This window comes from Convolutriloba macropyga, unplaced genomic scaffold (assembly GCF_964194025.1).
Source record: "Convolutriloba macropyga unplaced genomic scaffold, txConMacr16.3 SCAFFOLD_5229, whole genome shotgun sequence".
Classification (NCBI taxonomy): Eukaryota; Metazoa; Xenacoelomorpha; order Acoela; family Convolutidae; genus Convolutriloba; species Convolutriloba macropyga.
The window spans coordinates 1-13,112 of NW_027451072.1; the positions used below are offsets into that span (position 1 = coordinate 1).

A 13,112-nucleotide genomic window follows, 5' to 3' on the forward strand; every position below is an offset into this window, starting at 1 on the left:
AATTCTATCAGTTCGATTTTCCAGTTATGTGCAGTTTGCCGACGAATTAGTTTTTAAATTTGACGGAATAAAATTCGGTTAGGAAGTTTCTGCAACTTCCAAAGATCGTAACTTCAAAGCTTAATTCTCTCTAGGATGGGGCTTGATACGATTGATTTTGTCTTAATCTTCTGACATTGATTTGACATTAATCTTCTCTATTGTAATAGCCGCGCAATTGTCTAATTTATTCAATTTTTTTAATTCACTTCTAATTATTTCTTGGGCCATAAATGTGCGATTGTAAAGTAGGAGAATGAAAGTAGGTCTCATATTTGTCTAGTTTATACATTCTTCTTCCTTAGTATACGTTGTTTTTCAGGATTAATATCACACACTACTACTCGGGGATACTAAAAGTTACCAAATTTGATTAAAGTAATATTTTGAACTTAAGAATAATATCGCGGATCTATTTGTTACCGTTTAGATAACTTCTAGCCACCTTAATTGAAACCAATAATTCTGAACCCAGGTACTTTTTTCAACAACATTGTTTTTGAATTCTGTTTCGATGCTTTTGTTACTTACTGATTTTCAGCAATTTAATGTCATTTTGAGTGACTCTGTAGATGTGTACAATAACTATTTCCCAGTTAACCGAAATCAGATAAACATACTAAACCTGTCAAATTTTGCCATGATTTTGACATCCCTGGGCGAGACTGGATGGTTATCTTGTAAGATCTTACAAGATTCTTACAAAAAATGTTTATCTTGTAAGATCTTGTAAGACGAATGTTTATCTTGTAAGATCTTGTAAGACGAATGTTTATCTTGTAAGATTCTTATAAGACGAATGTTTATCTTGTAAGATTCTTACAAGTTTAAAGTACTGAGAAAATACTGTTATTTGGCATCTAATAAGGGCAAAAGAGCCATTGGAGTAGGGCGGCACACATACACCAAAAGTGACGGAAACCAAAATTTTTGCTCACTGATGTTAAGGACAGTCATGAAAAGCCGTTTTGCTACGGTAATCGCATTTCAAATACCAATCTTCGTCTTTTTTGCTGTTTCAAGAAATTTTCTCATTGAAATAGGAACAAGCAAGCCTAATTGAGTTCTATCAGGAACAAATTGAAACTATAGTAATGTCATATGCGTTACAAGAAAAGATAATTACTTTTTCGTGCACAAAAATTGCAAAGCCTTGAGGTTAGCTTTTTCAAAGCTTTGCTGTTGCCTGTAAAGTCAACAATGACACAAAACTTGCTTTTTATGGAATTTGGAAAGGCATAAAACAAGTGTTATTTGAGTCAATTTTAAAAACTAAGCATGTGATGGAAGATGATTTTATAAAAAAAGTTTTTTTAATTGAAAAAGCAACAGCAGTAGTTTTCTGATCGTTTTTCTTGTTAATCAAAATTTATTGGTCTATCGCCCGCCTCTGACTCAAAACTGCCACCCTTAGAGGCATAAGCACTAACTCTGACGGAAGTTTGGCGCTGGTTTTTGCTGATATTTTTTATCAATTGAATGTTTCTTTTTCGCATTATATTAATTATCGTTCTTAAACAATTTTTAACGATTTTCGATTATAATTTGTTTCACATACTGCATCAAAGCATCAAAAAGGCAACAACACTTTGAGAGAAGGACGGCAGACAAGCGCAAAAAGTAGCGGAACTAAAAATCATTAGTCACTGACCTTACGTACAGTCATGAAAAAGGCGTTTTGCAACTGAAATAGAATTTCAAATACCAATCTCTCCTTTTTTGCTGTTTCAAGAAATTTTCTCATTGAAATAGGAACAAGCAAGCTTAATTGTGTTCTATCAGGAACAAATTGAAACTATAGTAATGTCATATGCGTTACAAGAAAAGATAATTACTTTTTCGTGCACAAAAATTGCAAAGCCTTGAGGTTAGCTCCTTCAAAGCTTTGCTGTTGCCTGTAAAGTCAACAATGACACAAAACTTGCTTTTTATGGAATTTGGAAAGGCATGAAACAAGTGTTATTTGAGTCAATTTTAAAAACTAAGCATGTGATGGAAGATGATTTTATAAAAAAAGTTTTTTTAATTGAAAAAGCAACAGCAGTAGTTTTCTGATCGTTTTTCTTGTTAATCAAAATTTATTGGTCTATCGCCCGCCTCTGACTCAAAACTGCCACCCTTAGAGGCATAAGCACTAACTCTGACGGAAGTTTGGCGCTGGTTTTTGCTGATATTTTTTATCAATTGAATGTTTCTTTTTCGCATTATATTAATTATCGTTCTTAAACAATTTTTAACGATTTTCGATTATAATTTGTTTCACATACTGCATCAAAGCATCAAAAAGGCAACAACACTTTGAGAGAAGGACGGCAGACAAGCGCAAAAAGTAGCGGAACTAAAAATCATTAGTCACTGACCTTACGTACAGTCATGAAAAAGGCGTTTTGCAACTGAAATAGAATTTCAAATACCAATCTCTCCTTTTTTGCTGTTTCAAGAAATTTTCTCATTGAAATAGGAACAAGCAAGCTTAATTGTGTTCTATCAGGAACAAATTGAAACTATAGTAATGTCATATGCGTTACAAGAAAAGATAATTACTTTTTCGTGCACAAAAATTGCAAAGCCTTGAGGTTAGCTCCTTCAAAGCTTTGCTGTTGCCTGTAAAATATACAATCACATAAAACTTGCTTTTTATAGAATTCGAAAAAGCATGAAATAAGTGTTATTTGTGCCAATTTTTTTTTAAAATGCATGTGATGGAAGATGCTTTTAAAAAACATTTTTTTTATTTGAAAAGGCAACAGCAATATGTTTTCTGATCCTTTTTCTTGTTAATCAAAACTTATTGGTCTATCACCTGCGTCTGAAAAACACTGCCGCACATAAATGCATAAGAATTAACTCTGACGGAAGTTTGCATATGGTTTTGCTGATATTTTTTATCAATTGAATGTTTCTTTTTCGCATTATAATAATTATCTTTCTTAAATACTTTTTTGCGATTTTCGACTGTATTTTGTTTCACATACTGCATCTTAGCATCAAAGAGGCAACAACACTTTGAGAGAAGGACGGCAGACAAGCGCAAAAAGTAGCGGAACTAAAAATCATTAGTCACTGACCTTACGTACAGTCATGAAAAAGGCGTTTTGCAACTGAAATAGAAATTCAAATACCAATCTCTCCTTTTTTGCTGTTTCAAGAAATTTTCTCATTGAAATAGGAACAAGCAAGCTTAATTGTGTTCTATCAGGAACAAATTGAAACTATAGTAATGTTATTTGCGTTGCAAGAAAAGATAATTACATTTTCGTGCACAAATTCTGCAAAGCCTTGAGGTTAGCTCCTTCAAGGCTTTGCTGTTGCCTGTAAAATATACAATCACATAAAACTTGCTTTTTATAGAATTCGAAAAAGCATGAAATAAGTGTTATTTGTGCCAATTTTTTTTTAAAATGCATGTGATGGAAGATGCTTTTAAAAAACATTTTTTTTATTTGAAAAGGCAACAGCAATATGTTTTCTGATCCTTTTTCTTGTTAATCAAAACCTATTGGTCTATCACCTGCGTCTGAAAAACACTGCCGCACATAAATGCATAAGAATTAACTCTGACGGAAGTTTGCATATGGTTTTGCTGATATTTTTTATCAATTGAATGTTTCTTTTTCGCATTATAATAATTATCTTTCTTAAATACTTTTTTGCGATTTTCGACTGTATTTTGTTTCACATACTGCATCTTAGCATCAAAGAGGCAACAACACTTTGAGAGAAGGACGGCAGACAAGCGCGAAAAGTAGCGGAGCTCAAAATCATTAGTCACTGACCTTACGTACAGTCATGAAAAAGGCGTTTTGCAACTGAAATAGAATTTCAAATACCAATCTTTGTTTTTTTTTGCTGTTTCAAGAAATTTTCTCATTGAAATAGGAACAAGCAAGCTTAATTGTGTTCTATCAGGAACAAATTGAAACTATAGTAAAGTTATTTGCGTTACAAGAAAAGATAATTACATTTTCGTGCACAAATTCTGCAAAGCCTTGAGGTTAGCTCCTTCAAGGCTTTGCTGTTGCCTGTAAAATATACAATCACATAAAACTTGCTTTTCATAGAATTCGAAAAAGCATGAAATAAGTGTTATTTGTGCCAATTTTTTTTTTAAAATGCATGTGATGGAAGATGCTTTTAAAAAACATTTTTTTATCTTAAAAGGCAACAGCAATATGTTTTCTGATCCTTTTTCTTGTTAATCAAAACTTATTGGTCTATCACCTGCGTCTGAAAAACACTGCCGCACATAAAAGCATAAGAATTAACTTGACGGAAGTTTGCATATGGTTTTGCTGATATTTTTTATCAATTGAATGTTTCTTTTTCGCATTATAATAATTATCTTTCTTAAATACTTTTTTGCGATTTTCGACTGTATTTTGTTTCACATACTGCATCTTAGCATCAAAGAGGCAACAACATTTTGCGAGTAGGACAGCAGGCAAGCGCAAAAGGTAGCGGAATTAAAAATCATTAGTCATTGACCTGACGTACAGTCATGAAAAAGCCGTTTTGCAATGGAAATAGAATTTCAAATATCAATCTCTCCTTTTTTTGCTGTTTCAAGAAATTTTCTCATTGAAATAGGAGCAAGCAAGCTTAATTGAGTTCTATCAGGAACAAATTGACACTATAGTAATGTTATATGCGTTACAAGAAAAGATAATTACAATTTCGTGCACAAAAATTCCAAAGCCTTGAGGTCAGCTCCTTCAAAGCTTTGCTGTTGCCTGTAAAATCATTAATGACATAAAACTTGCTATTAATTGAATTAGTGGTTTACTTCAAATACACGACTGTAAACGTGTCAGTTGAAGGATACATAGAGTATTCGATCTGAAAGATAATAAACCACTTTTCTGTACAAACTATTACAGACCTGGCCTTATTCTGATCCATTTTTTGGAAGCTTCTGCTAATAACTACTAACTCTTGCTCTGTTTTACTATATTCTTCACTGCATTTCGTCTTTTGCAAACTAGATTTTGATGTAAACTAAAAGTGTGGATATAATTATGCTTTTTTTAAGCATAAATTTTGTGTTTTTATTTTTTTAAAAAGTTTTTCTTCAAAAAGAACAAAATTTTGACGGATTGGTTATTTTCTGCATTTAAAACTGAACTAACCATAGTCACCCATGTGTTTAAAGACTAAAAAGCTAAACTTTACTATTATTATGGTTGCTGTTAGCGATCATGTGTTGGAGATTTACAAAGAAACATTAAAAAACGTCAAAAAAACGTTTTGAAGTTTTGTTCGTTGCAAAGACCTTTCTTTGAATTTCTTGATCAACTCATTACTTAAATATTCTTTTTAACTTTAAATATGATCGCTTTATGCTACGAAAAGAATAAAAAACTATTTTAACTGTGTGAATAATAGAAAATTATAATCCGATCCATAGAAACCTTTCCGTACTTTCAAGTCAACTTTTTGTGTACCTATTTTCGTTTTATTAAACAAGTCCATTAAGGAAGTTTAATTACTTGGAGCTTGTGTGTGATTAGCACCACAATTGAGCACAATATATATATTTGCCTTAATGTTCCTTTTTATATGCAAAAACTCCAGCTAAATCACAAGGTTGGTTCCTAATTTTGGAAATTATGACAAATTCTTTGACCTCTTACGTTTCGAATAATATGTTAAAACCAACATATTATAGCGCAAAATAACCGTCATTAAACGGTCTGTTGATTGGTTTATAGAGTTATAGAAATAAAGCTCATTGAACAACAAATATTTAGCAAAATATGACAGATTGGGCAGATTTTTGAGCATTTTTTGGAAATCTTCTGATAATACCGGCTAGCTACGGTTTTGTTTTAGTACGTTCTATAGCTTATTTTTTAGCTCATTATATGTACTTTCCAAAAATATAATATGTTGATACAGTTACATGTGTTGATAAGGAGAAATTTAGCTCTGTGCTAGCCCTAACAGGGCCGAAAATTCGGAAAAAAGTATGATTTTCAAAGTTGTTTGTATTAATAACTTTTTTGTTAGCCAGTGTTATAACTTGTATTATAGCTCATTTTCTAGCATTTTTTCTCTACTTTACAACCATATGTATAACTTTTAAAACAAATTCCGTTTAAATACTTTTTTAACCATTTTCTGGCATGTCATCAAAATCACTGAATTTCGACACTCCGACCCCAGAATCGTCAAAAAAAATTTGAAAAATTGTCTGAAAAACTATATATATTTTGAAAGCTTATTATCTCCTGAGTTCAAAACAGTTTAAATTTTTCAATTTCGTCCATTGGTTGTGGAGTTATTAGCCATTGTTTTGACCCAACCTGAAAATTTCGAATTTCGGCCCTCCCGAACTTTTTGTAACGTGTCGGTACACTCACAACACCCACCTGGTCAAATTTGCATCGTCTGGTTCGGACCCCAGAATATATCTTTAAACCCGTTTTTAACCCAGTTCCTGTCGAAATTACAGGGTGCCACTTAGCTGGTTAGATTCTCCTCGATGAGAGCTTTCCAATGATATAACTTTTAGCCTGGCTTCAAAATGGGGTTTGCTCACTAATCCCGCCCATCCCCTCAACGTCTCTGGACGCATTTGCCACTTCAGCTGTGATATATCTGACCTGAACTGAGAACCTCCACTCTGCAGCGGCAGCGCGATACGCTTGCATGGAGGTGTAATGGAAGTGGTTGCGTTGTGAAGGTACCCTGTATTGAAGTAATATGAAAGTGATATTTTCGAAATTAACTGGGGTCCGATATATGAAGCATGTTAGGTGGGTGTACTGTCGTGACAGTGACAGCGGGGCTGCCAGCCAGTAACGTCTGGACAGTGTATATGTGGTAATAATGTGGTATTAATGATGTAATAGTCGTACTGATGGGCTATCGATGATGGGACCATAAATACACAATATCTGTGACTGAAAGTCAATGTGTGGCTCATTTTTCAGATAGTTGTTGATTGCCAAGTTGAATCATTGAAGTGTACCAGTCAGAACAAGGAGAATTCGCACTTGACTTCGCATAATGAGCTCCCAGTGAGTATCTTCCGTATTGCCCAGTATTCTGATATATGTGTATGGTTTATAACAGTTTTTGGGTGTTTTTACCACCTGAGCTATGTCAGGGTAGTTGCTATACATGCTGTACTACCCAGATTGAGGTCACCGACCAAAACCAAGTGATTTCAGACCGAACAGATGTATGATCAGACCGGTTTCTATTTAATGCTCAGTGGTACCCATTTTCGGGCATATTTCAGAATTTTAGCCCCCCCAGCACCGCTGGGACAGTAGTAACAGTTGTAGTAGGTCTGGTATGGTCCAGGATGAGTTGCCAGACCATAATCAACCATGATCAACCATGATCAGACCGAATTGACCCTTGCGCAGACCTCATTTTGGGTGATACACCGTAACACCCATTTTTGGGCATATTTTTGAATTATAGCCCCCCAGCGCTGCTGGGACAGTAGTAACAGTTGTAGTAGGTCTGGTATGGTCCAGGATGAGTTGCCAGACCATAATCAACCATGATCAACCATGATCAGACCGAATTGACCCTTGCGCAGACCTCATTTTGGGTGATACCCCGTAACACCCATTTTTGGGCATATTTTTGAATTATAGCCCCCCCAGCGCTGCTGGGACAGTAGTAACAGTTGTAGTAGGTCTGGTATGGTCCAGGATGAGTTGCCAGACCATAATCAACCATGATCAACCATGATCAGACCGATTTGACCCTTGCGCAGACCTCATTTTGGGTGATACCCCGTAACACCCATTTTTGGGCATATTTTTGAATTTTAGCCCCCCCAGCACTGCTGGGACAGTACTAACAGTTGTAGTAGGTCTGGTATGGCCCAGGATGAGGTGCCAGGCCATATCCAACCATGAGAAGTCATTATCAGACTGAATTGACTTTTGAACAGACCTCATTCTGGGTGATACCCCGTGACACCCATTTTTGGGCATATTTTTGAATTTTAGCCCCCCCAGCACTGCTGGGACAGTACTAACAGTTGTAGTAGGTCTGGTATGGCCCCGGATGAGGTGCCAGGCCATATCCAACCATGAGCAGTCATTGTCAGACTGAATTAACCCTTGAACAGACCTATTTTTAGCTGATACCCTGTTGTACCCATATTTGGGCTTATTTTTGTTTATTAGGTCCCCAGCACCACTGGAACAGTAATAGCAGTTATTGTATGTCTAGAATGGCTGAGGTTGAGGTCTCAGACTATATCCAACCATGGTCATACTGTTTTGGCCGAATTGAGACTTGATCAGACCAACTCCCACGTAGAAATGATGTAATAACCCATTTTCGGGCATATTTTTATGTTTCGATCCTTTAGCTTTGCTGGCATAGTTGTAACAGTGGTACTAGTAGTAGTAGTAACAGTTTGTGTAGCAGGACTGAAGCCGAGTAACGGGTCGTTGATACTCTGAGTCAATCACTTTGACTCAATGTTGAATTGAACCTATATATCGGAGAAATATTTGTATGAATATTTAATGTAATCTTGTTTGGAAATCATAGTCAAAGTTCTCTGCATGCTCTGGAAGGGACATGTAGAGAGAAACGCCCGTGTAAACATTGATTAAATTCGGCTTAGATGTTCTAAAATCTTTTCATTTGCTATTTTTCAATTTTTCTCAGGCCGCTAAGAGTATCCGAACCCAAAAGATCGCAGCGAATGATTGAAAAGTCAAACAAGCCTCAGCGCGAAGATTTAGATGTACCGAAGGATCTTGCCTGTATGTTTTATTTTGCGTGTGATGGAAAGTACTCAAAAGTTTTGGTTGCTGGCAAAAAGAGGTGGCCTGATGATTGGACCTTATCCGACAAGTTATCTCTGTCTGAAGGAGACTTTGTTACTCTCAAGTGCGGGCCAAAGTACAATATTGAAGCACAAGGCGAGTTCGTGCTTCAAGGGAGTGAGAAGCATGTTACGAGAGCTATTAGCAAAATCTGCGTATTGAGGGAAAGCGGTCATGACGTCAGTCAAATTGAGGCGCAAAAAATTTTTGACGAAGTTTTGAACAAGGATAAACCAATTTTGCCTGAATCTCAAGACGAGGACGACGATTTTGTCCCGGCAAGCCCGGAAACAAGGGGTAGAAAAGTACCAAGGCTGCAAAAAGATGTGGCAATTTTTGATGACGATGAAGTTCCAGACGAACCTAACATTGATTGCGAATTTTACAACGAATTTTTGGAATACACAAAGGCCAAAAAGGATGCTGGGCCTTCCTCAGCTAGAAAAACACCAGAGTCTCAAAGACCTAGTGCTCAAGAGGTAAGCATTAGTAGTATAGTCTCCACTTTTAAGTATAGTACTGTTAAATTTTGATTTTGATAACGCAAATTAATTACCTAAGAATTGAAGAGGGGGTAGCCAAAATAAACCTGGCGGGATTGTAAAAGCCTTTTTAGCGCTCTTTTAAGCTTTTGTCTGTGTTTTCTAAGGAGTACAATTGGGAGAAGTTTCATCACTTGATGGAGCGCATTGCTGCTAGACTAGACGCGAGCAATGAAGTTCTTGCACAGTATATGAGCTTCGCAAAGAAAGCGATGGACGAGATTAATAGACTTCATCAAAATTCGCAGCCGAACCTGAACACAGCTGAACCGGATGAGGAAATAGACGAGGGAGAGGTTGAAAAATACGTCTTCAGCGGAGTAAATCTACTTGCTCTAGGTGGTACGACTTACAGAGAAAAAGCTTTAAATATCGCTAATACAATGTGGACAGAAGATGAGAGAGCCAGATACTGCATCGAGCCAAAAAAGCGGCTTACAAAGCATCGAGAGAAAGCTGATAAAGAAAGAAGCGACGTATTCCGTGAGGTGATGGGAATAATAATGAAGAGCGACTTCTCGGAAGAAAGTTATCGTTCAATTCTGAGATATGTGAATCAACAAGGATTAGACATAGACAGCAAACGTCGAAGATCGCTCCAAAAAGAGAATCATCACCCTTCTAATGAATGTGCATCTGTGAATTAGGTTACGCTCTGCAAGGGACGTAACAATGATAAGATAAACATGTAACTTAAGTTTGTAAGATTTTTATTTCGTTCACCGATTAAATGTTCCTAAGCTCTTTTGAGAGTTCGATTGACTCCGTTTATATTCGATCTGTTAATATGATCCGTTAATAAGAATTCGGCGTAGGTAGGGTTAGTATTTTGACACCGTAGCTGATTGCAGGTAGATGCTGAAAAAAAGATGCTGTAACTTCGTTTGCGAGATTTTATTCAACTATTTGTTAATGTTTGTTAATGTTAGTTAACTCTTTAGTGCTTGTTTGAATCCTGAAACTGGACGAAGCTAAGATTATCATTTTGTCAATATAGTAGATAATAGCTGCGTTTTCTGCAGTAATTTTTTGCAGTTGAAAAATTTGTAATATCCGGAGAAATTCAGACTTTTTGCTATTATTGTAGACGTTTCTCTTGTTTTATTCTTATTCGTTCTGCCGTTAGATTTAAGTTCTGTTTTGTTTATAAGCAAATTGATGCCTTATTTCTGGAACCTAATTCAATTTTTTTTTGAATTTTTGATAGAATGCGAAATGCCCAAGTAAAAACTTTGGATCTTAACTGATGGTCTTCAAAAAAAATTGCCTTCAGATTTGCGTTGCGCTTAATTTCGTTGAGAAATGGAGAAGATAGATGATAATCAATGTAGTTCTGCCAAATTCTCTATGAAACCTGTTGTTTTGTCAGAAGATCAAGGAAGTAGAGATGCTAACTCAGCGAACAATGAGGTAAAGTTCATCGTTTGTTTAAAGGATATTCTATGATCTCAGCTAGGATCAAATGGTTTTTGGGAATATTTTCGAAATTATTTGCTCAGAAAATTTTCTAAATGAGATTTTAATGGTTACTATGAGAGTTGAAGTAGGACTACGTCATATGACTTTGTCTTGGTTGTGGTTTCAGCATGTCTTAAAAGCTAAGAAACTGAAGTTGGACGAGAAAGGAGTTTGCATTAACGCCTTGAAAAATGTTGAGGAAGCACTGAGGCGTAGCAACAAATTGGAAGTTGAGGCGCGCAACCAAATGCTAGCGGTTTCGAAGATGCTCAGGCAAATCGTTAGTTAGCTGAATACTCTGTTTCGAGGTTTTATTATAGTAGTTGAGCGGATTAATTCCTATCTTTCTGGTTTTTAAATGCGTCAATGTTTATTTACAATATGGCATCACGCTCTCCGCTGGACTTTTGAGTGTAATGTCTGTTAGCAGTTTTACGGGAAAGCGTTTTTAGTTGACTGAGAGAAATATTTTTTGTTCAGAATACCAAGGAGGCTGAGAAGCGTCGTAAAGAAGCTAACAAACATCTTTTCTATAAAGGAAAGGACCTCCTGGCGTATGACGGTGCACGAGATGACTATGCTGGTTTTGGTCGTTACCTAAGCCGGTGCATTCTTTCGAAGGAAGAGCGCATGAAAACTTGCTGGTTTGCGCAGCGGATGACTATAAAAGGGAGAGTTAATGCCTCTATTGAGGACGAAAAATTTTTTCGGGGTAACTTTTTTAAGCTCTCTGAGTGGATGTTTTTTATGATCTAAACTTTAGTCAACTTAAGCATATCTCAAGCACTATTATAGAGAGAAGTTTTTCTTGAAAAACGCTGTACAGAACAGTGACTGCGCTTAGTTGTAGTTTGAAATCTTGAGATTGTTTCAATGTGTTAGTAGTTTATTCGTATAATCAACTATTAGTTGTTTAGATGCTGTCAAAATGTTCCGCGGTGACAACTTGTATGCTCTCCGTCGGGTTAAGGATGCGGCAAATGCATTGGGAGTCAGAGAACGTGCTTCATTGAGTTCTGGTGTATCTGACAATAACTAGAAACATAATTATTCTACTGGTGTTCATGTTTTGTGTATAGTTGATTTCATGCAATTGCGTTTTTGTCAGCGCTCTGAAAAGGACGCTGGCAGTTTTTGAAAAGTTTTTGATATTGTAACTAGTTTTACGTGAACTTCTGCATCTGTGAAACATTGTTTCCGTTACATTTAAATACTTATTAAGCCGCAAATTATGTGAGCCTTTGTTTTTGTGCACAATAATTCATTGTAGTTTTGCTCTAGAAAATTGTTGAGATAAGACAGGCTTCAGATCAATTTCAGTTGAAAACCTACTGCGAATTTGTCGAAAGGCGTTCTGATTTTTAAACATTTTTCCAGAAAAGAATGACTCAGAGCAACGCGAAATTCTATTCATCTGCAGCAAAAAGTTTTGTTCAGTCGGGTGTGAATTGGAAACAGCTAGCCAAAATTGACTCTGAATTGACAAAAAAGTGGGTAGATGGGACCAATTTCTCTTCTCACAAAATAGTGGTTTCTGAGGAGAGAGACGAAAGAAGCGATGATGAGGTTTTTTTGCATGGTTTTCTTGATGGAGAATATGGTAAGAGTAAGCTATCGGTGGACTACAAAACTGTAAGTTATTTACCATCAGGCAATTTTCAACAAATTGGATTGTTTGCGAAGCAAAATGTAGAGAAGGGTGAAACTATTAACGGCATAATTGGTTTTCTTGCTGAAATAACTGATAATGAAATTGTTCCCGGTTTTAACGATGTGTCAATTCTCTATAGCGAGTTAAAAAATGTGCAATGGGTAATGTTAGGACCAATATCGTTTGTGAACGCATCTTGTAAGTCAAACATTGAATACAGGCAAAAAGGACGACTGGTATATTGTGTGGCGTTAAGAAATATTAAAGTAGGAGAGGAACTAACAGTGTTTTATTACAGGCATTTCTTCGGAAATTTCAATGTTGACTGCTTATGCCCATATAAAACCCGGCACGGTGACCCCTGCCCTGCTGACCCAGAGCCATTAAAAAAGCGAAGGAAGCAGGAGCATAATTTAAGCAACTTTTCTACTCCGCAAGGTAACGGAGAAGCTTTCTTGTCGTCTCGGACTCCGGTAAGAAAAATTTTTCTCGAAAAGTTGCCGCCGCGTCGTGCTCTCTACGGAACGCCTGCTGACAATGATGAAGATGATACAGACCTGCTTCTCTCGTACGAATCGGTTTTTGGCGATATCGAATCAAATCGTAGCCCGCAGCGGG

At 36.3% G+C, this 13,112-nt stretch overlaps 2 protein-coding genes across 2 annotated transcripts; both read left to right on the plus strand.

Annotated features, from left to right (window-relative positions):
• Nucleotides 1-8,702: 8,702 nt before the first annotated feature.
• Nucleotides 8,703-10,032, plus strand: LOC142356387 (uncharacterized). Its single transcript, XM_075408310.1, has 2 exons — nucleotides 8,703-9,322; nucleotides 9,493-10,032. Exons 1-2 carry the CDS (start codon nucleotides 8,720-8,722, stop codon nucleotides 10,030-10,032), a joined length of 1,143 nt encoding a protein of 380 aa, XP_075264425.1. The 5' UTR covers nucleotides 8,703-8,719.
• A 635-nt stretch (nucleotides 10,033-10,667) lies between these two features.
• LOC142356386 (uncharacterized) lies at nucleotides 10,668-11,882 on the plus strand. Its single transcript, XM_075408309.1, has 4 exons — nucleotides 10,668-10,795; nucleotides 10,971-11,123; nucleotides 11,324-11,555; nucleotides 11,761-11,882. The coding sequence occupies exons 1-4, from the start codon at nucleotides 10,688-10,690 to the stop codon at nucleotides 11,880-11,882; spliced, it is 615 nt and encodes a 204-aa protein (XP_075264424.1). The 5' UTR covers nucleotides 10,668-10,687.
• Nucleotides 11,883-13,112: the final 1,230 nt, after the last annotated feature.